Here is a 26332-nt window from a genome sequence, read left to right as displayed (position 1 = left end):
GGGGCTCGGGCTGGTGCGAGTGTGTGTGTGTGTGTGTGTGTGTGTGTGTGTGTGTGTGGTCATGTTTCCTGCCTGCCTGTCGGGGGAGGGGGGTGTCTGATGCCTGCGTGTGTCTAGTGTGTGTGCACACCTGCCCATGCATGCGGGGTGCGGGGGGTTGGCTGATGTTTGTGCACACCTTCACATGTATCTGTGTGGGGGGGGTGTCTGGTGTGTGTGCACACCTGCGTGTGTGTGTGAGGGGTGTCTGGGGGGGGGTTGTGTGTGTGCACACCTGCATGTGTGCCTGTGGGGAGGGGGGGTGCACATCTGCATGTGTGCCTGTAGTGTGGTGTGTCTGGGTGGGTGTCTGGTGTGTGCGCACCTGTGTGTGTGCCTGTGGGGTGTGATGTATGTGGGGGGGTGCCTGGTGTGTGTGCACCTGCGTGTGTCTGTGGTGTGTAGGGGGAGGTGTCAGGCTCCCGTCCCTGCCCACGGTGGGGAGGAGCGGTGGCCCCAGGTGTGGGCGCCCCGGGCTGTGGCTGCCAGGGGTCAGCCCCAGCCGTGTGACCTGCAGCCCAGGTGCTTGCAACAGCTCTGCCCAGCTCCTAGGGGTCCTGGGCAGGTAGCAGACTGCTGCGCCTGGCTTGCTGTCTGGGGAGGTTTTGGCCTGTGTCACACCAGGCGTCTGCAGTCTCACCTGTGCCTCCATCTCACTTTGTTAAGGGCGGCATCCTCGAAAGTTCAGGAACCATCATGATCGGCAGGAGACCCAAGAAAAGCCCTCAGGTGAAAGGCCAGGGAGCTGCTGCAGCGAAGCAGGTAAGGGAAGGTCTCACACCACCAGACTGGCACTCGCAGTGCCACCCTCCCTCCTTGACCTTGCGATGCCTGCTGCTTAATGAGTTCTCTGCTTTTCCCCAACCTTGTGGGTCTTTCCTTGGCAATGGCAGGGAGGTGACACCAGCTATCGCAGCAATCGAGGGATTAGAAATAGACCTGCTGCAAGACTTGTTGTCTCAGTGTCTTGCTCTTTGCCTGCCTGCCTGCCTGATGACTCATCCCCAAGATAAGGCTGTGCCGAAGCCACTTTGGAATTTCTCTAGCATCTCCCTAGATGCTGATTAGACTTGGGAGAGCTGGAGCTCAATCAGGACGGAATCCAGGTGCAAGACTAGGGAGGGGACAGGGTGTGCCTGGAGATAGCATGGAGTTGTCAGGGAATAGTTTTAGGTGAAGCTTTAAAAATGAGAAGGAGCTTGAAAGTCAGTGTGAGATAGGAAAGCAAATATACTTGGTATCGGGTAAATATGGCGATGTTTGCTATGACTTGTGGTGATAGGAAAGGGAGGTTGAAGTGGAAAAAGCCGGAAAGATGGGAAGTTAGAAAAAGAAACTATGGACTGATATGTTTATAATAGGGTTACAGTTGACCCATTTTCAGTCAAGCCCCTAATGCAGCCAGGTAAGCTGGAATCAGACAGCTCCAAGAGCATAGTAGTTGTATGTGGGTGTTTTTTTCCAATGAGCTGAACTAGAAATACGTCTTTCTTTTAACTGCATGTCTGTTATTGCATCCATAATGCCACCATCAGGTTAGTACTGTACTACAGTTTACATTTCAGAATTAAATATATGTTTATGTATGTTACTTACATTTTATCAAGAAAAGATGCAAAAAGTGGAAAAAAATCAAAGGAGTTAAAAGACTGAACAGTAAATCCAAGATTTTGAAATGGACAAGATATTCAGGCCTCCTGGCAAATGGAGGCTAGTTTCTTGCACTGTATTTTCCAGTATCTTGTTAATTTACAAACGATCCCTGCTGTGGACTGCTTTACATTATATCTGCTATGCACTGTTCTCTGTCAGTCTGAAGTGCTTCCCCATGCTTTCCCTAGAATACCTGTTTGATACCTGATGAGTTTAGCAAAAGCTTAATTTACGGTGACAGTGAGGAGCTTGGAGCCAGAACGCTGACGTTACAGGTTGTTTGTAACGTGACAATGAGCAGATCACACACGTCTGCCCCTAATTACTCATTTGTAAAGGGTACGCATTATTAAATAGAGCTTTGTTTCTTTAGAGCATTAAATAAACATTGGGCAAAAATCTCCATTTTCTTCCCTGTCTATCTGGAAGAGAGAGAGAGAGAGGAGTAGCAGCAGTAGCCATACTGCTGGGGATTAACTGATTTATCCAGAGTCACATAGCGAATCAAGGGTAATACCAGGTTTAGCAAATTAATTACTGACTCTCTGTTCTGTGCCTGATGTTCTTCATCATGCTATCTTGCATTAATACCCAATCCAAAGAGGTGAATTAACCTTAGTTCATAGTTATAATGCACTTTGAGTTCCTTGAATAAAAGGTGCCACAGAAGTGGAACATTGTTTTGGATTTAATCCTATCACAAATAATCCTGAGACTGGGGGTTTTTTGTCTATAAGTTTCTCATAGAACAAATCTCATCTAGAGAGCACAATAAAACTGCAGATGCTCCCTCTGCCTGAAGAAGAGTGTTTGTACCCGAAAGCTTGCAAAGAACAACTTTTACAACTATTTTACTTGATCTAATAAAAAATATCAGATGAATCCGAAGAACTTTCTGCCATACAGAAATTAACACACATGCAGTATGCGTGTATTGGGCTGTGCAGCAGCATTTTTGTTTACAATTCCTTTATGCAGCTTCAGGTGGAGGCTAAATAACAGTAGATAATTTCAGCTTCACTGTTTTGGACACTTATTTTTCAGCTATAAGTCTAAGTTCAGCTGGAGCAACAGTATGACAAGCAACATTCAAGGAAGTGGTGGTATTTTTTCAGTAGGTGACATTCTTTCTCTGTATCGGTACTGAACCAGTACTCTAATGCTGTGGTTCTCAACCTTTTTAGGCTTGAGACACTCCTCAGTAGTCTCAAGGCACCTCTCGGAAAATGCCATCTTTTACTTTTCACTCCTTTTTAACTGCAGAGAAAAATAGAGCAGTTTTTCTCTTGTGGCAAACTCATAAATATCACAGCAGGTCAGAATGGTTTTAACACTATGGATTCCTATTTGAAACCTGGGTTTATCTTGTGAATCATATTTGCACATGCTGCAGCACCTTGGTTGAGCATCAGTGCTCTAATATCATGGAATACTAGACTTCCAGAGTTGCCATCTTTTAGAGTAGCATTTCTCAGCCCGTGGGTCTCAAGAATATTTGAAAGAGTCACAAACAGACTTTAAAAATGGACCAACAAACATTAAAAATAGATTCTTCTGTAAAGGAAAAGAATGTGGGAAACTGGCTTTTTTCTTGCAGGCTGGCAGAGTTTCAGACTGCAAGGGGGTGCTTTATGCTGCTCATGCCCCACACATGCAGTTCCCTGCCTGTACACTCACTCCCTACCCCACATGCTGTGGGGCTGGGGCCTGGGAGTGGGGGGCAGTCGGTCAGAATCAAGAGGACTGGCCACTGATGTTTTACAAATGGGTCCTGGTACAAAAATGGTTGAGAAGAGACAGAGCACTGTAGTCTTTGTCCTCCTTTGGCATGTTTTGAAGGAAAAGGAGAATCACCCCTAGGGTTTTGGCCAGAGTATAGTTTGTATAGTATTCTTCTTACCTGATTCCCTCTTTAGCTTTGTTTAGCTTTGGTGGTGTTTGCTTCCTGCCCTTAGCAACTATACATTGTTGTAATGTGGTTCTGAACTGTTGCTGGCTCTTCCCTTGACTGCACTTCCTTGTGCAGTGGAACATTTGTATCTATGACTGTACGCATATCTTACTTAGTCAAACAGAAGATGACCCTGATTATAAGAACAACCCCTTGAATAATTAGAGTCTATATATGAAACATTTATAAATTTGTTATAATTTTCCAGGCATAGAATCTAGTTAACGGAGTTTTGCCTTGAATTTGTTTAAATAGATTGTTGAAAGAGAGATGAAGATAAAGTCTTTGCAGTGCTCATTTATCATAGTTATATGATATGAAGAGTAATAAATATAAGTTACTCTTTTAGATTTGTTGGAATCTTCCTGCTGAAATCTGTTACCCTACGTGTTACTAAACTATTTTAACCTATTATTTCACATACTTGATCCTCTTTTGGGCAACTTAGTGCCCACCTCAGAAGGATTATTCACTGCTTCCCTTCAGTAGTGTACCTAGTTTCATTTATGTATGTCTCTGTATTTGCTTTGCATTAGTAGTCAGATTATAGGGCATCATAGTTAAGAACTCCAACATGATATCCATGTTATCTTTGAATGCAAAATACATGGAGATATTTAAGCAGTGCAGGTGGATTGATATTTTAAGTTGGTCCCTGTTCTCACTGGAATATTTTCCCTTGGTTTCAGCTGGGGCTGTTTGTAGATTTTAATCCTGATGAAATGCTGCTGGATTTAGAAGGCGGTGATGAAGGAGACCTAGAAGCAGAGCTTGCTGCTATCACTGGAGAAAAAGTGACAGAAAGGAAATCAAAACCAAAAGGAAAAAGTAAGTTTCTGGCGCTAATTAAGAGATCCTAATTTACAGAGGTCACTTTTTTCTGGATATTGTCATCTACTAATGGGTAATACCCAAAATTACTATATCACCCAGAGAGATCTTTTTGTGTCTACTTTACTGTGAAAGATCTAAGTTGTGTAGAAGCAAGAGTAAGAGGTGACTTTATTGTGGTCTTTAATTGTCCAGGAAAAGTGAAGATTTCTGACACCACAGTGCCCATTCATTTAGTATACAAAGACATGCTAAGATTCAGTGGTGGAAGTAGAAGATTCAAGATGGAAATAAGGCATGTAGGGTATAGGTGCACCAGTATATCAGTTGGGTAGCTAGATTAGATAACTAGATTTTGAATTGAATAGTGGCTTTTTAGACTAAAGATTTGCAGTCTTTAAAATAATATGACATAGCTATTCTTTCAGCATGCATCTCCTCTTAAATTTTGCTTTAGCAGAAATTCTGTTATGAAATTAATTGGGTTTTTTTTAAATTGGCCATCAAATAAAGAATCCTCTTTCTAGCCTTCCTAGCTAATTATTTGTTACACAGCATTGAGTAAAAGACTTAAAAGAATCCAGTAATGTTCTTAGCCTGCAAGGACATATTTTACACACGTCCTTTTGTCATCGAGTCTGCTCTCTGTTTCTCTTTGGCCCTTTTGGTAGTTAGCACAGAATTAACTATAGCAGCTCAGGTCTTAATTCTCAGACAATTATATCTTTAGCTCATACGTTCTACAAATCACTTATGAGATATATAGTTAAGTGGTTTTTGTGCCATCTAGAAGCCAAGAACTTTTAAGCACTACCCTCTTTTCAGATAGTGACTTTTTCTTTGGTCCAGTCAAAGCATTTAATTCTCTTTTTTCAGTCTTTCTATCTGTAAAATGAAGATAAAAGTTTACAGGGTGTTGCAGATTAATTAATTTGTTAATGCTTACTATGACCATTGAAAGCTTATAACTAACGTGTGTGAGTGGTACATGTATTACAGGGCTATTGCTTGATCACTGCAGCCCTTGCTTTTCTGAAACAAAAACTGTAGGTCTAACCCCCCTTTTGCTTACCAAAGAGCAGAAACCTATGTCTCTGAAAGGAAAGAATTAGACAAGTGCAAGCAGGCTGCTGGAAGTGGTAGGAGGAAATCCCATTTGGGAATGAGCCTAGCATCCAAATGGAGCAGGTTCCAAAGAATGATTGGATAGAAAGTAGGATGGGCATAGGAAAAGGAGGGATCAGGGAAGTAAAGTAGGAAAGAATTAAAAGAAGTAAGGATCAGAAGATGGGGGAGAGAGGATGTAAGAAAAGGGAAATTGTTCAAGTAACAGGAGATTGAGTAGAAGTGTGTTGGAAAGAGCAGTGGCAAAGGAACAACATTTTTCCTGGACTGTGTTGGATCTTTACTTTCAGTGCTCTGTGCATCAATTGTGGAACTGCTGTAGATCAAGGAAGGAAATTATTTCCTTTTGGCAGTGAAGATCATTTGTAATACTGCATTTGTCCTGCACCCATCGTCTTTGTCTTTCTAATGCTAAGAATTACTGGGACCATTTCTTGTTGGTACTTGCATGAGCAAAGCAGAATGAGTCTTGGAACAAAGATTCCTCAAATATCTTAAAGAAGCAAAAAAAAACCTCTTTACTGCTCTGATATGTTGTCTTCCTGTTTTATGTTGGTCATGAGTATATGGTGCAATGAGCATGTCTCTGGAATTTTTTTTCCCCCCTCAATTCCAGTGCTGGCATAGTAGTAGGTTTATCCAGGGTCTCCAGATGACAACTGCCTGTTTACCACTGACAAGTGTGAGCAGTGTAAATGAGGCAAAGCTGGTCTTGTAGTTAAGGCACCTGGCTGGGAGTTTAGAGGGGGTGATTCAGTCTGCCCCCAGAGTTCCTGTGTGACTGCAGCCCAGGCTCCAGCTCTGTAACTCTTCTGGAGAGACTGGAACCTAAATGGAGGTAACAACCCTTTCCCCATCTTTTCACCCTTGGTGTATACTATCAGGAGCGGGGATTGTTTCTTGCTGTTTTTAAACAGAGCCAAGTATAGATTCATAGATGATGATCTGTTGAGGTCCCTTCCAACCCTAGCAAGTCCAGCCCCCTGCCTAGGCAGGAAAGAGCGCTGGGGTCAGATGACCCCAGCCAGATGCCTAATCAGCCTTCTCTTAAAGACCCCCAAGGGAGGGGAGAGCACCACCTCCCTTGGAAGCCCATATCAAATTTTGGCCACTCTTACTATGAAAAAGTTTTTCCTGATATCTAGCCTAAATCTGCTGTCTGTCAGTTCATGACCATAGTGGGCCCTCGTGCTTAACTGCACCAGTGCCTTGTACAGGAGCATGAATTCCTTCCTAATTCTACTGAAAATGCCTTGGCTGACACTTCCTTGAATCACGTTTGCCTTTTTCACAGCTGCATCACATTATTAGCTTATACTTCCTGTGATCAACTAATGCATCAAGCTCTTTCTCTTCCCCTTGCATTTCCAACTGATAAACTCCCCAGTTTATAGCATAAATTCTTATTTGTCTCTATGTGTATGACCGTGTACTTTATACTATTCCTTTTCTTCCTATTACTCCAGTCATCCATTTCTTTCCCTATGACATTCCAGCCCTCTTGTATTGGCATTGTTTCCTGATCTTGTGTCACTGGGAGATTCCCTTAGCACTCCTACTTCTTGTGCCATGGTCGTTAATGAAAAAAATATAAAATTGGACCCAAGACCCTGATCTTTGAGAAACTCAGCTTGCAGCCTCCCCTTAGCTGTAGACTTCGCTTAGTAGGACCTGTTTTCAACAATCAGGTCCTTATGCACATTTCTTATCCCCATCTTTTTCAGCTTAACCAGTGTTGAAAGTTACCAAATGTTTTACAGAGAGAAATGCATTTATCCCACATTGGTCTAGAAATTCAGTTATTTCAAAGGGAGGTAGTTGGATGGGTTTGTAAGTAAACTTAAGTCACTTCTGTCCCATTTTTCTCTTACCTCGATGCCTTCATTCTTTGCTTCAAAATTCATTTGGAAGCCTTGAGTGCTATTGAAGTCAGACTAGTGAACCTGCAGTTTGCAAGATCTGATTCATATTGATTTCTGACAGTTCTCATTTATCCTCTGCTTTCCTCATTTCAAAGGTGTAGATTTCTTTGCCAGTCAGCCCTTTTCACCTTTCCTTGTACTGCCTTTACCTTCCTCTCTACTTATGCTTATTATCCTTTTGGGGTGGTTAGTCATTCAGGTAGGTCTGAACTCCGTCCTACAAGTTTCTCCCCTTGCTTGAGATTGTTTTTACACTTCTGATTAAGTGAACATCTGAACTTTCTTTGTATTTAGGTTGTTGAATTCATCACTCCTCTTGTCTTTGCTAATTACCCTTTGTGTTTCTCAGAGTTTATCCTTTTGCAGTCAAAAACCAAAGTGACAGGCTGATTTTTGTTTAGTCTTCCACTTAATTTAAACTGAATCTGCTGTGATCACTTGATTGAAACCAGCTCTTTTTGTAACATCTTCAATGCATACAAAAGCCTAGTTGGCAAACCTTTGGTTTGTTTAGTGACTGCTTAGTGAAGAAATCTGTCAGCTCTTGAATCCAGGAATAACTAGGTCTTGCCATTATTAGCAGCATTTGTTCTCTACTTTGTGTCTGGGAAGCTGAAGTCTTTCATAACAATGCAGCCCTCAGTACTATTTTCTGTAATAACATTACAGCAATCTCCAGATCTGTCCAGGAGGAGAGAGTCTGTAACAGACATTTAACACTACTTTCCAAAATGATTTTGACCTAAACAGATTATTTTATCCATACTGTGCTGTCTCATTTCTTTAATTAATCGCGTCATGAATGCACAGTGCTACATGACTGCTTTTCCTTCTTTTTTTTTTTTTTTTTTTTCTTTCTTGAACTGTACACATCCTTCAACTCCTGTGTTCCAGACATGACTGCTATTTTATTATGGTTTTATAATTCCTATAATAATACAGTTCATGTCCTGCACCAGTAGTTCTGGTCTTTCCTTTTGTTGCCCAGGCTTCTCGCATTAGTTCACTGATCTCATCCAGTTTCCTAGCTGGAATAGTAGGTATAGCTTTTCCCTTTACTATGTCACCTGCCTAACTTCTGCTCTTGTTTCTCACTGCTCTCCATTCATCTGCCCTCTGTGTTCCTTTATCCCTGGTCTCACTTGATAGTTCTCGCCCTGTCTATCCAACGGGGACCTCTCCTATTGTAGAGTTACAGAAAATTCTCCAATCTTATGCCGCACATTTCCTAGTTTAAACTTCTTATCGGCCATGCCATCCTTTGTCATAGAAAGCCAGTAAGTTGGGTCCATCTTTTGAGAAGAATCCTTTCCATGAATGCCTCACAGGCCACGTCCACATGAGTGTGCACGTTTGTTTCCCCAGGGGCAAGAAGCAATGGCGCACCTTGTGCTGCTGCTGGTCATCCCTAGGGAACACCTGTGCCACGCACCCTCTGGTATGCAGCAGATTACCCCAGATGGGGTAGGGGAAGCTGGAGCCCACCTAGTGCTGGCTCCAGCCACCTTACCTGGGATCCCAGGGGCCTCCTTGGGCTGCAGTATGGCAATCCTGCCACTTGGAGCCTAGCCAGCTGCCGGAGTATGGCTTTGGGCGGCGCATGCCATCCCTGCATGTGACACCCCAGTTTTTCTTTGTGCAGATTTTTTTGATCCCAGGATCTCCGCAATGGTCAAACATCGGGCATTGAGCCATGTGGGGTTCTACATTATCTTCTTACACTGTCCCCATTGAAGATGGCCTGAGCATTGAGTCATTTAAGCATCTTTCCTGGCTTTCTGTAGCAGTCTTTGATAAATGCCAGCAGGAACCTTGTAGTGTCATTTTTTTTCCACACAAAGGGTAGCCAGTCTCATTTCTCCCACTGCCAGTGGATTCCTTTTTTTAGCCTCAGCTCCACATCTTGTGTCCTTGCTACTAACAGGTAGGAGCAGGCACTTATGTTCTCTGGATCTACTTTGAGAAAAGACCTGTTAACTCTTCTTTATGACGGGGTCTCCAGTCGGGGAATCTACCTCTTCCCATGAGTCAGATGCTGCAGGTTACTTAAATATTGTACACCCTGTCCTGTCGTTGTTGCAGATCTGACTTTTTCAATATTATAAATAAAAAAAAGTCTTAAAATACGCTTTGTCTGCTTCCATCATTACCTTCAGAGGCCGGAGCTTGACTAGTTTGAATTTGTTTCCATAAGACAGATGAAAACAAAGGGATGGGGAGAGACTGAGCATAGTGAGCTGTGTGGTCAGGTTGCAGTTGCCTCATGAAAACTTCTCCTCATTCCTGTGGCCAGCTGTATTTTCCCTGTTCTCTGGAGGACTCAGCTAATACAAATGGGTAAGGGAAACTCCCCAGAGAAGAAGAGCATGTTTCAGAGCATTTGGATCCCATATTCGTTGGTTCTTGTGAAGCAAGTCTCAATTTCCTAGGGATAAAATTCCATTTAACCATGAAAGCTGCTGCTGGTAGATACAACTCAATTCGGTTCAAGCCTTTCTCATGGTATTGAAATTTCTGCCATTAACTAAAGAACTGATCCCAAAACTCCCAGTTTGTACGCTTGACCTCTTGTTGGGGAGCTTTGTGCTAAGTTCTTTTCCACCCTTCCACCTACTATAGGTGGCACTAGCCAGAAAAAAGCACTGCTGTCAGTTTGCAGCTTGCTGGTGGGGATTAGAAGTGGGAAAGACCGTGGACAATGGAAAGGGAAAGAAAGGACAGCAAAGCAAATGAAAACCAGATGCACAAGAAAGAGAAAAGACACTGTGAGGGAAAAGGCCATAAAAAAGAGATGAAAGTTGTGATGTGATGAGGAGATGCAGCTAATACATTTGGGACGGAGCAGAACAAGAGGTGCAAGTGAAGATGCTTTAGCCAGTACAAGACCTGGGACCCACTCCACCAGCTTCACTTATAGTTTCATAGTAGCTAGGGTCAGGAGGGACCTGAACAGATCGTCTAGCCTGACCCCCTGCTACAGGCAGGAATGAATGCTGGGTTCACAAGACCCCAGGCAGGTGATCATATAACCTCCTTTTGAATTTGCCCAAGGTAGGGGTGAGGACTACTTCCCTGGGAAATTGGTTCCAGATTTTGGCCATCCTAACTAAAATTTGCCTTCTGATCTCTAACCTAAACCTATTCTCCATCAGCTTATTACCACTGTTCCTTGTCACTCCAGGTGGTGCTGGGGAAAAAAGGGCTCTACCTATTTGCTGTTGATCTCCCCTGATGAGTCTGTAGGCAGCCACCAGGTCCCCCCTCAGCCTCCTCTTGCTGAGGCTGAACAGGTTCAGGTCCCTCAGTCTCTCCTTGTAGGGCCTGTCCTGCCCTCACCAAGCGGGTGGCCCTCCTCTGAACCCTCTCCAGGTTGGCCACATCCCTTTTGAAGTGCAGCGCCCAGAACTGGACGCAATACTCCAACTGCAGCCTGACCAAAGTCGCATAGAGGGGGAGGATCACCTCTCTAGACCGGCTTGAGATGCATCTGTGGATGCATGACAAGGTATGGCTGGCCTTGTTGGCTACAGTCTGGCATTGGCGGACTGTTCATTCATGTTCATCTTGGAGTCAGTAATGACTCCAAGATCCCTTTCCGCCTCTGTGCTTTCAAGTGGGGAACTCCCCAGCCTGTATGTGTGCTGTGGATTCCTTCTCCCAAGGTGCAGCACTCTGCATTTGTCTGCATTGAACCCCATCCTATTTTCATCTGCCCACTTTTGTAGTCTGTCTAAATCTGTTTGCAGCCTCTCTCTTCCTTCATGTGTGTCCACCTCGCCCCACATCTTAGTATCATCAGCAAACTTGGACAGCATCTTTCCACCCGCTCGTCCAAGTCACCGATGAAGATGTTAAACAGTGCGGGCCCCGTTTTGCTGTTCAGAAACAAATGCTGTCCTCTAGCTGAAAAGGAAAAGGGGCAGGCTTCATCCCATTTCCTTTGTTCTGTGCCTGTGTGCTTTAGCATTTATCTTGCAACTATTTGCCTGGGTCTCAAGGTTGATCTGTGCTTGGTTGCCTTCTTCAGCCCCTCTGCCCATGGAACATATTGAAAAGATGGCTGCAGAGTGCATGAAGGACCTGAATGAAGATGAGGAGGGAACAGAGGATGAAGATTTAGAGGAGGATACAGATCTTCTGGTAGGTGCAGAATTCTGTTGTGCAAAATGTCTTTCATGGGTAACTCCCAAGACTGTCAAAGCCCGCTAGCTCTTAGAGAAATTCAGGCATGCAAACTCCACAGATGTGGTTTTGGATGGCCAGATCTTCTCCAAGAGTGGTGGTGATACCTGACTACACATGGGCACTTTTATCTTTAAGATAAAATTATTACTGTGCGATGGAAAAGTGACCTGTACATAGCTAAGTTTAGGAAAGGGGGAGATAAATTGCATTTGTTACAGTAATTGGTGATGGAGAACTATCTAGAGCAGGGCTGTCCAACTTCTAGGCCCTAAGGGACTGTGCTAGGTGTACTGTGCCGATGTTCCTCCCTTCCTGCCCTCCCATTCATCCTCAGTTTCCCATGTTCACACACTGTCCTGTCCCGTGGGACAAAGGCAGAAAACAGTAGCTGAAGAAGACAAGGGGGAACCCTGAGACTCTGGCTGCTGTTGCTGCTGCATCCAGAGCAATGAGGAGAGCAGTGGCTGGGTGAGAGTCTGGGGGCTGCACATTAATCCCTCACATGCCACCAGTTGGACAGCCCTGATTTAGAGGTTCAAAGCTGAGGTTTAGAAGATGCTTCTCTCCACTACCACAGCTTCCTGCATTCTTCAACAGAGCAAGGAACTTCCCAGCGACATGCTGGTGTGTGAGACCTTGGTTTGCATGTTGAGCTGTGAATTATTCAGGGCTGTTTCCAGTTACAGCCAAAACCTGGAACAAACTAAATGAACTGAGCTGGCTGAAATGGAAGCAGGTTTAGAATGTCAGAACTTGTGTTTAAAGTTCAAATGAAGTGCTGGATCCAAGGAGTTCTTACTTTTTCCAACTCATATCTTCCCTCCTCCCCCAACAGTTAGGGCATCCCTGTTTCCCATAGAGTTGCATCATTCTTGATACAAATGGCAAATGTTATGCTGGGCCTTTGTCTTAGATAAAAGGCTTTGGTACATGATTCAGCCTTTGCATCACAGCAAGGGGAATGTGTTCCAGTTTTCTGATTCCTGCAGCATCAGTTTTCACTGTGCTGAAAGCATTGCATATTCCACAGCAATTGCTTCACTGGTTCTTATTCTAGGAAGAATTACAGGAGGTTCTGGGTGAAGATGATGAGACAGGAAGTGATAAGGACGAGACAGTAGCAATGGAGGTGCCAGCAGCTCCACCCATATTGCAACAGCCACCTGAACAGCAGGCACAGGTAAGAGAGAGCTGTGTGTTTGACTTCTCAGTTCCACTGACTCAGTCTCATTATTATTAGGGGTGCACCGATAAAGATTTTTATGGCCAATACTAATGGACGATTATTAACCAGCCATATCAGCCGATACTGATCCAATCGTTGATTTATAGGAACACAGCCAGGCAGCTTGGAGAGCAGCCTTCTGCTGGTAAGTCTGTGAGGAGGAAAGGGGTGTGTTGGGGGCAGATTGAGGCCCACCACAAGGAGGGAGAAAGGGGGTGGGACAGGGGCAGGCACTCCCCAGCCAGAGGGGTGAATGCAACCCCAGGAGCAGGCCAGAGGTGCAGGTGCCTTGACCAGGTGGCATGGGGTGGTGCTTTACCACTGTGTGCACCCCCAGAGGAGGCATGGGGGGCATGTGCCCCCCTCCCGCATTTGTGCACAGGGTGAGGGTGGGCTGCCCACTGTGGGCTTGGGGCCAGGGCCTGCTCCAGCCTCTTCCCAGCAGGGGGGCTGAGCTGGGGCTGCACTCAGGGCAGAAGGGGGTGGAGTGGGCGACAGTGGCACTGGGAGGGGTGACTATGGGGAATTTTGGAGTGGCTACAGCCCACCCTATAGCCACCCCTCCCAGCACTGCCTACCCCATCCCTGCATACTTGGACAGCCTCCCCACTGGGAAGAGGCTGGTACAGCCCCTGGCCCTGAACCTGCAGCAGGCAGCCTGCCTCTGCCCAAAACACAAATCCAGGGGGAGGGTGGGGTGCACTGGCTGGGCAGCGTCTGTCCCTCCCCCACTCCTTCCCTCACCATGGGGGCTTTGATCTACCCCCACACACCCCTTCCCCCTCAGACTTACCAGCAGGAGGCTGCTCTCCAAGCTGCCCAGCTGTATTCCTGGCTGTATGCGTGCTGCAGCTGCACACATGCACACAGCATTTATTGGTGACATTATTGGCTAAAAACAGCTGATTGCCGATAATGTTAATTTTCCTTTTATTGGTGCCAGTCCGATATGTGATCGATATATCAGTGCACCTCTAATTATGATAGGATGGCAAGTAAGACTCTAAAGCGATCTTATCTTCAGTACATTTCTCTGTAAGTGCTGGTGCTGTACTTGTATCATTCGTTTGCTCTGAGCGTGAATTTGGTATTTGTGAAAATGAGCCACTAAGAATGCCCGCTAGAGCATTGTGCACACATCTCGCTCCTCACTTCCAGCATCCCTGCTACCTCTGTCTTGTGACTCTTCCTGCCTTTGACCAGTCCACCAGAATTCAGACTTGGAGCAGCCCTGGAGACCCTCTCCCAAGGCCTAACCTAGACTGACTGCCAGTGGTGTTGAGCTGTGTAGTATTTCAGGATATCTTTCTCCACAGAATTTGTCTGTTTTTATGGTCAGCTACTCTGTTCAGTTGCCCATTTGTAAAGATTCCAGGACTTTGGTGCATCATGTGCAAGAATAAATGGACAGGGCCAGGTTTGTATAGTGATGACAGCCATTATGTCAGTAGCTTGCTGAAAGATCTGTTTAGTTACGGAGTGTCTGTAAGCAGTGGATAGCAGATGCTTTAGTTATACTGCTTATGTCACTGGCTTTGACTTTGCAGCTTGGAGGAGGTGCTAGAAAGAGATCTTGGTGGGGCAGCCAGACGGTGAGCAGTCCTGAAGCGTGTAAACCAACATAGTGAAGAAAATCAACATTCACACCCCAAAATGCCCTCCAATCCCTCCTCCAGGACATGGGGTCTGAAAGACTTCACTGTTCTCCCTTGTCCACATTTTAACCACATGTCTCCAGTTACTTGGTGACTGTAAGTTTCCTGAATTACTCCACCCACTTTGCACTGTTGCTTCTTTCATGGGAAGCCCAGGGATGAATCTAGGGAGCGTTAGTTCAGTACAAGTGCCCCTCTGTTTCAGAGTGGCTTCCCATTTTGTGCCTCCTACCTTGGTTCCTGTGCCTAGCACTGCTGTATGTGTTACTGTATGTAGAAAGTCTGTTCTTTTCTATTGAGTACTATAGCACTATTTGGGAAGGTAGATAATCTGTCTGCCTCTCTCTTGTTTTGAGGTCACATCCTCTTCAGTGGTTTCCAGTGAGCTGCAGCAGATACTAGAGACCAGAATTGCTAACTATAAGACGGCTATCTCAAACGCAAAGGAAGCAGGTGAAAGTGCCAAAGCACGGCGGTACGAAAGAGGACTTAAGGTATGTCAGATTCACCAGATGTTTGCGGCTGTTTGTTCTCTGGGCAGGCAAGCTCCTGTTAAACCTACCCTAGAAGAGATCATGAGAGCTTTTGTGTTGTTTTGAAAGTGTCTGTGTTCTCTGACTTTGCATGCATTGTGTGGGAGAGAGCAAGCAGAATGCACCATGCAACTCCTTGTAGATGCACGGAGGCTTAAAATGTGTTTCATATAAACACAAATTTCAGCATCAGGATAAATGTATCTTGTTTTTTTAGCATCCATGGGAGAAAAATGTTTTGGGCATCTCTCTGCAGTGCTTGTAACTCAGTCATTGCAGCAGTGTGTGAGGGCTTGAGAGCCTCAGCAACCTAAGTCTGTCTTCGTTTTCCAAGCACTTTGCAAATAATACGTGTATAGGCTGAATGATGAAAATTGAACTTGCTTTTGAAAGTACTTTCTATTGTATACTCTCACATGGTGCCATTTACCCAGGGCAGTAAATATGTTTTAAAAGCACAGTAATAGGCTCAGTGGTGAGATTAATTTTCACAAAATATGCACCTTTTATCTAAAAATATGGTATGTGGTAAAGTGTTATCCCAGTAACTTGCACTGATTTGGCATTCAGTAGGTTTGCAGAACGTGTAATTAAAATGTCCTTTTCTGACCAAACTTGCAGCTGGCCCAGATTCAGCAATGACACTTATGGAAGGACCTGAATTTGAGCTATAATTATTACCCTAACTGGTGTCACTTTTTTAACTAAATTTTCAGAGTGTTCCTAGAACCTGTAGCTGTTTAAGTTTCCTTTTCTCAGGACTAAACTTCCACTCCATCAGTTGAATCACTTGTCTGTGACAAGGGAATTGTTCCTTCTCTGAGTGCCTTAGCTGTGCTTGGAAATGGAAATTGAACAGTCTCTTTACCCACTTTGGCAATTTTCAACGGCAGCTTTTTCTTTTTCTTCAGTTTTCCCACAGCTTTGGCACTTCCCAGCCAGGTGGCAGCATTTGCTTTTAAGTCTACAGTGGCAGGTGTTGTTGCTACTTGCCTTCTTCCTCTCCCTCAGCATTTCAGACCATATCTAAAACTGCATTGTTCAGCAAAGCTTCACGGCTCCATGGTGCCTGCTGAGGGAGAATCTAACTGTAAACTGCTAAAAGGTTTAGAACAAAAAGGAAGCCATATCCAAGGGACAAATGTGCACGCTGGAAGAACTGTGTGTGCTGGTGGGGGTGTAAATATACAGTAATTGTGTGACCTTTCTTGTGGGGAAACCCCAGAAAGCAAAAAAAGCCTGCTTCACCAAAACCAGAAACTTAATGTCCTGCTGGGGCTTTATATACATTTATAACATGTCTTCCAAGGTAAGGCATTTTTGCACACTTTGTCACTTCTCTCAAAGCTCTGGTGCCACTAGTAAGATCAATAGAGCAGATCCACATTTTCTCTTTAATAAGCCAAGTTACTTTCTACAGGGTATTGTGGTGGGTATTTCCAGGCTCCTGGAGCTGCATCCAGCAGCATCCAAGTCTTTTTTTTTTTTTTTTTGCCTGGGAAGATGACGATAAACCAGATTCTGCGCATCACTGGAACACCCCACACTTCTCTCTCAGCCACTCCCAAGTAGCTTTACAAGCACTGATACGTCAAAGGATGGGAGCATGGGTTGTCGAACAGCACAAATTCCAAGCTGGCAGTGCTTTTATTTCTCACTTCCTGTCACCATTTGAACCAGTGAGCTGACTCTAGTGCAGTGGTTCTCTTGTTATACTTGAGGCACCCCTTGGAAAATGCCAGTTCTTAGTTTTCACTCTTTTTCATAGTGGAAAAAAAATAATACAGCAATTCTTCTGTTGGAAAGAACTTGGGAAGACCACAGCAGGCCAGAATGGTTTTGACACTTTGGATTCCTATTGGAAATCTCTCTGTTTATCCTGTGGCTCATGTAGGTCTTTATACCTCTAAAAGTGCTGTTATTGAACAGCTCCTCATGGCACCCTCACTGCTCTAGTAGGGAGGAAACTTTTGGTTTGCCCTGAAATCCATGGTACTTTGCTCTGTTAAAGAGCCCTTATAAAGGGGATGGTGTCAGTAGTTGATGCAGTGAGGAACTGAGTTGCAGCTGATCTTTGTAACTTTTATCAGGGACAGCTAGCTTATGAAACTAGTAATGGTGCAGAAGGTTTTCATCTAGTTCGTTAGTTCAAAGCAGTTTCCAGTCATTACCACCTGAAGGCTGCCCTAGACAGATGAAATGAGTTTGGTCTTCTGGTCTCCACCTTGCCCTGAAATCTCCCGGGGAGGCGGGGGTCAGAAAAATCTAGGCCAGTGGTGTACAACCTTTTGGCCCTGTGGGCCAAACGAGCAGCATGGGTCCAGTCCTTGGTCAGATTGGACTCTGCACACCCAGATTCAAACAGCATTGCCCCTGCCTGGCCCCACATGCGAAGGTTGGGGTCCCAGGACTCTGTACCACCCCTACCTGGTCCCCCATGCATGCTTGAGGCCCCAGGACCCTGTGCTGCCTCCACTGGGCTTCAGGTCTTGGAATTAGGACTCTACTGCCTCTGCCCAGCCTTACATGTGTGATTCGGGCTCTGAGGCTTGTATCCCTGACAAGGTATTGGGGCCCTGCATACCAAATCATGGATCAGATGATTCGGTGCTGGGTCAAGATGGGGTGTGCAGGCCAGGGGTTGAGCATCCCTGGTCAAGACCGATTACAAAAGATACTGCTAATGCTGACATTCAGTCACTTCGTTTGTAGTCTGAGTGACAAAGGTTTCATAAGCTAGTCAGTGTGGCCCCAGTCTCCTCACTGCTAGAAAAGAGAACTCTCCCAGCCCTGTGCTGATGCATGGACCAAGTGAATTTGCATTACTAGCTGTGCGGAGAATGTGTTGCTTTGTCAGTCTTTCCTTTAGTTCTGCAGCAATCCTGGTGCTGATGAAATAAGGAGAAACTGTAAACGGTGAGAATGTCTAGTCAAAGAGGATGGCTTAATGCTTCTTGCTCTATGTAGGGGAACAAGTTTGAGATATAGTGATCATACACAATCTGCGTCTTTAATGCAAATTCCATCTCTTCTTGATTTCACTCCTCGATCTCTGCTAGACGCTAGAAACCATGCTGGTTGCAGTGAAGAAGGGAAGGAAGATCAGTGAAGAAGAAATACCGCCCCCGGTAGCATCAGGAAAGAGCTCTGCTCACATACCTCAAGCCACAGGAGCTGTACCAGAGCCTTCAGGTGGTCTGGCTGAAGAAGTATCTGAACAGAAAGTGAAATCACCTGCAGGTCACGAGTTAAAGCCTGACAGTAATGTGGAGCCAGCTTCTCCGCGGGGTCACGATGCTGTCACAGCTGTCCTGGAAACAGGTACAATGTTACTTGGTAATAAGGATTTCCGATACATCAGTTTTTGGGAAGTACCCACTTCCCGAGTATCTGCCTGTCTGAGTATGATTCAGGAATACGTTGATCGCGCTTCTTACCTGAGAGTCTCAAACTGTTTAAGGACCTGAGTTCGCGACTTGAGCAGGATCACACAGAGGAATCGTTTGCAATTGGGACTAGAGCTTGGGGGTTCTGACTCCCAGATCTCTTTATAACTGCCATAGTGGCAGGTGGAAGGCATTCCTAGGGGTTCCTGTCACTGAACTGTCTGTCTCTTGTTCAGTTTTTCCATACCTCGGTTTCTCAGCCAACATATGAAGGTAATTCTGCTCCATGTAATACAAGGAAGTGTGAGGAACACATCACTGCTTGTGAGGAGCTTTGACATCCTATATAAAAGGCACTGTAGGACTGTAAAGTGGGATTGCTGTGGCTGATGGGACTTCTGGGGTTGCCCTGGATGAAGGGATCATTATGCACTGCAGATGTGTGATTCCACGTACTAAGGAACTAATGCATGTTTTGGTGTATGAGAGAGTCAGGGGATGCAGCTCATGCTGGTATAATCCTTGATTTTATTGTCTTATGCAGAACCCCTAGACACGAGCACACGAGCGCTCCTGGTTACAAGGCAAAAGGAGTATAAAACAGCAGCTCTGAAAGCCAAGCAGCAAGGGGATCTAGAGAAGGCAAAAGAATATATGAAGATTGGCAAGGTACAGCATTCAAACACCAGACATCCGGGTTAGGAATCTAACCACTAGAAAATGCTTCCTAAGCAGCGGACTTGTCTATCCTCTTACTTTCAGGAAAGTTCCACACCCACTGGTGGATGTTGGGTGTACAAGAATGAATCTCCTTTTGCTTGGTTTTTCTGTTTTAGAAATTTGCTCTGGTCCTAGAAGCTCTGGACAATGGAGAGCCTGTAGACCTCCAGAATATGCCCCCATCTCCACAAGGTAAGACCAATCAGTAGAACATGTCAGATGGGAGATCCTTTCAATCTCTTTGTAAAGCAACAGAAAGGTTTTGGATTGAATTACAAGCCCACAAAAGATTGAAAATTATACATCATGTAGTTTGCTATATAGTTGTCTCTGACTAGGACTACCAAACCACAGCTGAACAGAGGGACCAGTGTCTTTCCCTGAAGCCATCATCTGGAGCCATCCTGGGTAGAAACGAACCTAGTTTCTAGCAGTACTACTTAGATCCCTTTGTATTGTGGACCACACATCTTCTTGGGTCCTTACAGATGTAGGGGGAAAAAACCCAGCACTTCTAAGCTTGGTGCATTCCCGTGCTGAGTGCAGTGCATGCCCAGAAGAGGAATTACATCAGTTTGACCCAGCTTGTCTAGTATCTGTATAGCTTGTGCGCTTTAGCAGGGTTGTTGGATGCTTTTATCTAATAACTAATTGAATCAGCTGTTAAATAAAAGCACCAAAAAGCCATGCTGAAGCACACAAGCTATATAGGTGCTAGGGAACCAGGTCAAACTGATGCGATTCCTCTACTGCTAAAGTACTGTTTTTGTGGGGGGCTTTCCACATCTGTTAGCACCCCTTGTGTGCATCTTCCTCCCAGTCTTAATTGTCCATGCATTTCCAATTTCTGGTTATAAGAAATAGCAATATTAGGATTGGATTTAGAAGTAAAATGGTGACCTTGATTTAGTGCAGGGGGGGTGCTTGATTGTCTCTTCCTATTTTGTCCCTGTATTTCACTTTTCTGGGAATAAAACTAAAGAACTTGTTACCCCCAGCCATCTTGGTTTGCTCCCCACCTCAGTCTACCTAGGTCACTTTGCAGTTTGGTTTTCTGCCAGTGTACCTGTCCAGTTTTGGTGTTATCAGGAAAATTGATCACTTATTTACCCTAGGAACAGAAATGAGGCCCGCAGTCCAGGGTTCAAGGGGGCTTGCATTGTGAAATGTCTTTTTGATGCTCAATAAAATCTTTAGAAATTGGAGTGGTTTGACTTGCCTGCAAGGACCAGGGAACATCTCTCCTTGCACAATGAGAAATGTTGTTCCATTTTAGTAGGAGTTGATCTATGAGCCAGTCAGAAAAAATATGATTTAAGTGACAGATTGTATGGTCGGGTACCTTTTGACCTGTCACAATTTTTTTCAAACTTTATTTCATCCTGATTTCCCTCTACCACCCTGCCCTACTTGATTTCTGATTTGACTTTAATGGCTGCTTCCTAGAAAACAGATGTGGCTGGTTCATAAACTGTTTGCAAGCTGCTAGAAATGAGAGGTTTCAGCAGATAACAGGTATAATTCAGAAACAAAATGAATGAAGTAGCAGCAGCTAAAGCTGTAAATTGAAAGAGAAAGAAGATAGGCACTTCACTGGAATAGTGCCTTCAATTCTATCTCTTGATCTGACAATATTGCAGACATGTAGATCAACCATAAATGTGTTTTCAGGAAGTAAAATGTTCTGATCCTTGAAAGCTATCGAACTTAAAATATACCAATCCAAATGCATTAAAATCATTACTACCAGACAACGCTCAATCTGTAGAATACGCTGCTTTTTCGTTCAGTAAAAATAATGAGATGTTTGTTTTAAATATAAATGAAAAGCATCTGTAGTTTTACTAGCTAAGATGAGGTGTATGAATCCTTAGGGTATAAACTGATCAACGGCAGGAGACAGAGAAAGACTTCCCCATTATACTGTACAAGTAAATTCAGCATAGATTTGGAGGGAGTGTTTCTTTTTTTTCTAGATTATTAAACGTTGCCAGGCAAAAGATTATCTGAATAGATGGTCTTATTATCTGTCCTCTTTTGGTCATTTTTGGGTTACTGAGCTCCTTAGTATGTTAACACGGTTGTTTGCTCCATCTCCTATACGTTGATGTATCAAGTCATATTTTTGGAGGGATGCTACCTAGAAGGGTTTGTTTCTTACTGTTTTGGCTAAAAGTTTTATCAAGCACTCAACTAGAAACATGCTTGATTTCCATAAAGCACTGGCAGCTAATAACAGGAGCTTTAGGCTGTTCTAGCCATCCAGAGATTGCTTTAAAGCTGAACAGCTGCCTGAGAGGTGTTGTGATTAAACAAGATTTCCTTCTGAATGCAGACTGACTTGCTGTTTGTGAAACATGCTCTGAAAGGTCTCATGCTTTTTCTTCTTCCCCCTCGCAGACCTTGAAGGCCCAGAAAAGGTACAGGCTACGTCTAAACGAGTGGTACCTGTTCCTGAAAAAAGTTCAGAACGTCTTGTAATGTCTGAAGCTTCAGGTAGGATTTGTAACGCAGGATTTCTCTGTATGGGATTACAGAAATTGTAGGGCTGGTGGGGACCTCAAGAACCCATCCCCCTGCACTGAGGTAGAATGGAGTCATCCCTAGCTGATCACATTCTTGCATGATGTTTGGGGACAATAATTAGGAATGAATAAGCTCTTGCTTCTAAAGAAAGAGCTTTAATAGTTAGTTGATGATGAAACTTTGTGCTGCTTTGAGTGGCCACCAGTTGGGTTTCGGTTCTGAATTAATGGCTGTGTTGAAGGGTGAGGCATGGAAAGAACACAGGCAGCCAATGCAGGTTCTGAAATTTTGATTGTTTCATTGTCTTCATTATTTCAAAGTTTCCCCACAGCAGCCAAAAACGGTACTGGAAGCTTTGCAGCAGAGACTGGAGAAATACCGGTCTGCAGCAGCACAGGCAAAGGCCAGTGGGGATGATCGGAAAAGCAGGATGCATGAGAGGATAGCCAAAGTAAGTGCTGTGCTTCCCTGTGTGTGGCATCTCAACCTTGGTGGAATGTTTTACGGACCAAGGAGGTGGGCTCCTCTGAAACACAGCGTACAGCTCGAGGAGGAGACCCTTTAGCCAGACACTGGTAGAAATTCAAGCTTAGGGAGGAAAGACGTTCTGTATGTTGCCCCTGGATAAATTTAGGACTGAGGTAACTGTTGACTGGATGCTGAGATTCTAGGGGAAATTAGGTCTTCGAACCCTTATGCCATCTTGTCTGGCTGTGTAATACAATATCCAGTCCACTTAACTTTTGACAACTTTGGTCTCTGTGCCACTGTGGAAGGCAATAATGCTGCCTTGAAGGCAGCACTAGTGCTTCTAAGTGGTGTCTGTGATGTAGCGTTAGATGTGTTGAGCTAGTTACATGAGCTTCGTCAGGACACACCTCCATTTCTGTGTGCCTTTATGCAGGAGCATAGACATCTAAGTGACCTGTTGTGGGTACAAATATTTGTTGGTGCAAAATCAGAGGCTCACTGAAACAAGACTGGGCTGGAATAGGCAGCTTTAATTTTCAGTCCCTAGAGTTCTGAAGCTTTTTAACTGTTTGAGTGTGTTTTATTATGTGTGTTGCTCAGTGGGCAGGAGCAGTCATTCTACTTAAAGGCTTTTCTTTTATCTGCTTGCCATCCACCCAGTACAGAGGACCTTATGTTCTGCCACTATGTTTGTTTTAGCTTGAGTGTAAAATGATTTGTTGATTTGCAGTCGCCAAAGCCTAACTAACATCTCTGATTACAGCAATACCAAGATGCTATAAGGGCCCATAAAGCAGGGAGAAAAGTGAATTTTGCTGAATTACCTGTTCCCCCTGGTAAGTGAGTACTTGAAATGTCCTAGCACTGACACCTGCCTACTAGTTAGGTGCTTGGGCACTCCTGTTGGTATTGCTTCACCAGTCCCTACTCTGTTGCAGGGAGGCCAGCCTGGCTGCCTAACAGCACTGAAAATACACTGTGGGATTGCTCATCCCTATGCTTCTTAACTTTCAAGCAGGGGCATACTGCTGGCAGTTAACCTTGCTTGTTAGGCAGTGCGAGCATTTGAATGCTGCTCCAGCCCAGCCTGACTCGGGAAGAACAAGGAGATCAGTTTACCAAAAAGCGAGAGCTTAAGGGCTCACCCACTATCCCCCTGTGCCAGCCCTGCTTGGGAAAGGTTGAACACTGGAAATACTTGTTCTTCATTTTATTTGAATGGAATTTTGAAACCTGTGGAAACACTGTCAGATCTTTCCAGTTCCAGAGGAGCTACAAGTCTTTTAGCACTTTTTTTGTCTCAGAGCATTTAACGTGTTAGAGGTGCACCAATATATCAGTCACAAATCAGATTGGCACTGCTTAAAAGGAAAATGAACAATATCAGCTGTTGGCTATCGGCTTTTTTTGGCTGGTGTAGCCAACAGGTGTCACCGATAAATGCCACATGTATGTATGCACGTGGCCAGAAATGCAGCCCAGCAACTTGGAGAGCAGTGCCCTGCTGGTATGTCTGTGGAGCACAAGGAGCGTGGGGGCAGATCAAGGCCCCCATGGTGAGGGAAGGAGTGGGGCAGGGGCAGGTGCTGCCCAGCCAGGCCAGTGAATGGGACTCTGGGGCCGGGAGTGGGATGGAGCCATGGGTGGCTTGTGTAGGGCAGGGATGGAGGGCTCCCCACCACTGTGTGCACCCCTAGCATGCACACACAGGGCATGGGGGACATGTGCCCCCCCGACAGGGCAGAGGATGGGCTGTCTGCTGCAGGTTTGGGGCGCTGTGCCAGCCTCTTCCCAGCAGGGAGGCTAGGCTGGCGCTGGGAGTGGGGGAGGCTCTGCTGCACAGGGTGGGCAGTGGCTGCCGCACTGGGAGGGGTTGCTATGGGAGGGAGGCGCTACGGGGAATTCTTGGGTTGCTGTAGCCCTCGAGCTCGCCTTTGGTGCTGCCCATGCTGGGGGTATTCTGCTCTACTACCTTTCCCTTGGGAGCCCTGTGCTGGCCACGCATCCCCTGCCTGCCCCACAGCAGGGGGCTCCTGAGGGAGAGGCAATAGAGCGGAGTACCCCGAAATAGGGGCGGCGCTAGGACGAGCTATGGCCACCCTCCGAGTATTGCCGCTGCCTCCCAGCCCGCCTTGTGCAGCAGCACCCACCCCACTCCTAGCACTGGCCCAGGTCCCCTGCCAGGAAGAAGCTGGCACAACCTCTGGCCCCGAGCCCACAGCAGGCAGCCCACCTCCACCCTGTGCATAAATCTGGGAGGCACATGCCCCCATGCTCCCCTGGGGTGTGTGTAGTGGCAGGGAGCTGCCCCTGCCTCCCCAGCTTCCTCCCCCCCATCACACTGTGTGGACAGACCACCCACAGCTCTGTCATGCTCCCAGCCCCAGGTCCCATTCACTGCTCTGGCTGGGCAGCACCTGCCCCTGCCCCACTCCCTCCCTCACTGTCGTGGCCCCGCTGTTTTAATGTTTAAAAAACAGCACTTGTGGAAGATTGCCTGTTGCCTTTAAATGTCAGTGCCTGTGAGGGGGAGTTCGTGTGTGTGTGTAAACCCGTGGGAGCATGACATAATTCCTCAGATTCCTTATGTTTCTTGGCTGCCTAAGTGCTTCCAAACCACTCTTAAGAGTATGTGGCTTACAAAGAGTAAGATAAATAGCAGACACTGAAGCCCTCGGTGAGATTATGCTGCAGCAGATAGATGTACTGATAAGAGGTGACGGGCCTTTATTTAGTCAGGGATCTGGTGCCGTATAAGCAGCAGAAGCACAGTTTTCCTCAAGCTGCCCCACCAGTATGCTTCAACCCTTTCCACTTCCTTGGAGTGGCCATCTCTAGGGTTAGTTTCATACCCAGTCAGTCCATGGTACCTCTGGTGAGACCTGGCTAACTACATTTTAGTGACATGGATGCTACCCACCAGCCAACTAATAGTAGTAACTTTAGGTCACTGCTGATCTGAACTGGATTTCAACTAGCAACCTAGAGATTCAAGTCTTCACCTCCCCATTTTCAAACCCTCCCTCAAAAAAGAATGGAAAATAGTCCAAAAAAACCTATCAGTAAGTGTAACAGTTTTTCTAGGCCATAACCTCTGAGTTCCAGCAGGATGTAGCATTGCTCTTTAAGTGCCGGTGGTCCAGTGAAGCGTCAAGACCTCAGAGATGCTCTGTCTGTTAACATACGGGGCAGCAATAACTGACCTGCATTACATCACGTAAGTGGGTCAGCAGAGGAGTGGATAACAAAAACCTGTATAGGATGTACTGTGCTGGTGGCAGTGCTTTTTGTACCTACCCAACAATATAAAAAAACAGAGGGGCTAATTTCTTACTTGATCATAGCTTTATGCTTAGAGGATCCTGCTTCACTTCAGCTCTGAATCTATCTGTGATTAGCAATTAATGCTTTTATGCAGTCTGAAAATCTGGGGTTTCTTAAACTAAAAGGCATTCATCCTAGGTAGGGTGGTTTGATTTCAAACTATCAGCGATCCTTTTGTTTACCCAGGTTTTGTCCAGCCTTTCTTTTCGAGAACAAAGTCCTAGACCTTCAAGTCCATTTAGTCCCTGAAATTGTAGATTTGGAATCCTGTAATGAGGGTAGTTTATTCCTGCTAATGGATATAGTTGTGTTTAATGAAACTGCTGCAAACATCTTTTAAATGTTAATGCTGATAATAACCAGTAGTGTTTACCAGAGAAACAAGGGGTAGCAAGGATTAAAGATTGCTTTGGTCAAGACCTGCTGTTCAGGCCTAGCATGCAACAAAAAGCTCTCCTAGATTGAAGAGGCAGTGCAGGTCTAACAGTCTGGTAGCTCGCAATTTAAGCCGTGGCTAGGAGTGTTTCGTGCCAGTGGGAAGATGGAAATGTTGGCTTTTGAATGGTGCAGTGGGTTTTTCTCTGCCTTCAGTGATTCAGCAGGTGTTGCGCAGTGAAATTATGGGGGTGTTAAGTTGTTGGATGAGCACAGATGCTTTCAGAAGTAGCTAACTTTTTCTAAGTTCTGGTCCTGAAATGATGATGAAAGAAAAACGAACGCTTATTTGCTAAGGTATATTTCATAGTTTTCTTAGATTTCATAGACATTAGGGCTGGAAGGGACCTC

The 26332-nt window shown here is 45.2% G+C and overlaps 1 protein-coding gene across 2 annotated transcripts in view; it reads left to right on the top strand.

Annotated features, from left to right (window-relative positions):
* Nucleotides 1-686: 686 nt before the first annotated feature.
* Nucleotides 687-26332, top strand: part of CC2D1B (coiled-coil and C2 domain containing 1B) — a 49538-nt gene continuing 23892 nt past the window's right edge. The window contains exons 1-11 of one of the 2 annotated variants that reach the window (XM_019531425.1): nt 687-801; nt 4333-4471; nt 11549-11661; nt 12764-12886; nt 14943-15080; nt 18179-18440; nt 19050-19174; nt 19342-19417; nt 21626-21721; nt 22072-22202; nt 22986-23058. In XM_019531425.1, the coding sequence (XP_019386970.1) occupies nt 736-801; nt 4333-4471; nt 11549-11661; nt 12764-12886; nt 14943-15080; nt 18179-18440; nt 19050-19174; nt 19342-19417; nt 21626-21721; nt 22072-22202; nt 22986-23058 (1342 nt within the window). In that variant the 5' untranslated portion in view covers nt 687-735. Of the gene's footprint in view, nt 802-4332; nt 4472-11548; nt 11662-12763; nt 12887-14942; nt 15081-18178; nt 18441-19049; nt 19175-19341; nt 19418-21625; nt 21722-22071; nt 22203-22985; nt 23059-26332 lie in introns of those variants that run through there. The other variant, XM_019531424.1, reaches the window with a different exon arrangement.

This window comes from Crocodylus porosus, unplaced genomic scaffold (genome assembly GCF_001723895.1).
Source record: "Crocodylus porosus isolate Cpor-Errol unplaced genomic scaffold, CroPor_comp1, whole genome shotgun sequence".
Lineage (NCBI taxonomy): Eukaryota > Metazoa > Chordata > Crocodylia > Crocodylidae > Crocodylus > Crocodylus porosus.
The sequence above is the reverse complement of the archived record's forward strand: the minus strand, read 5'-3'. Positions and strand labels throughout refer to the sequence as shown.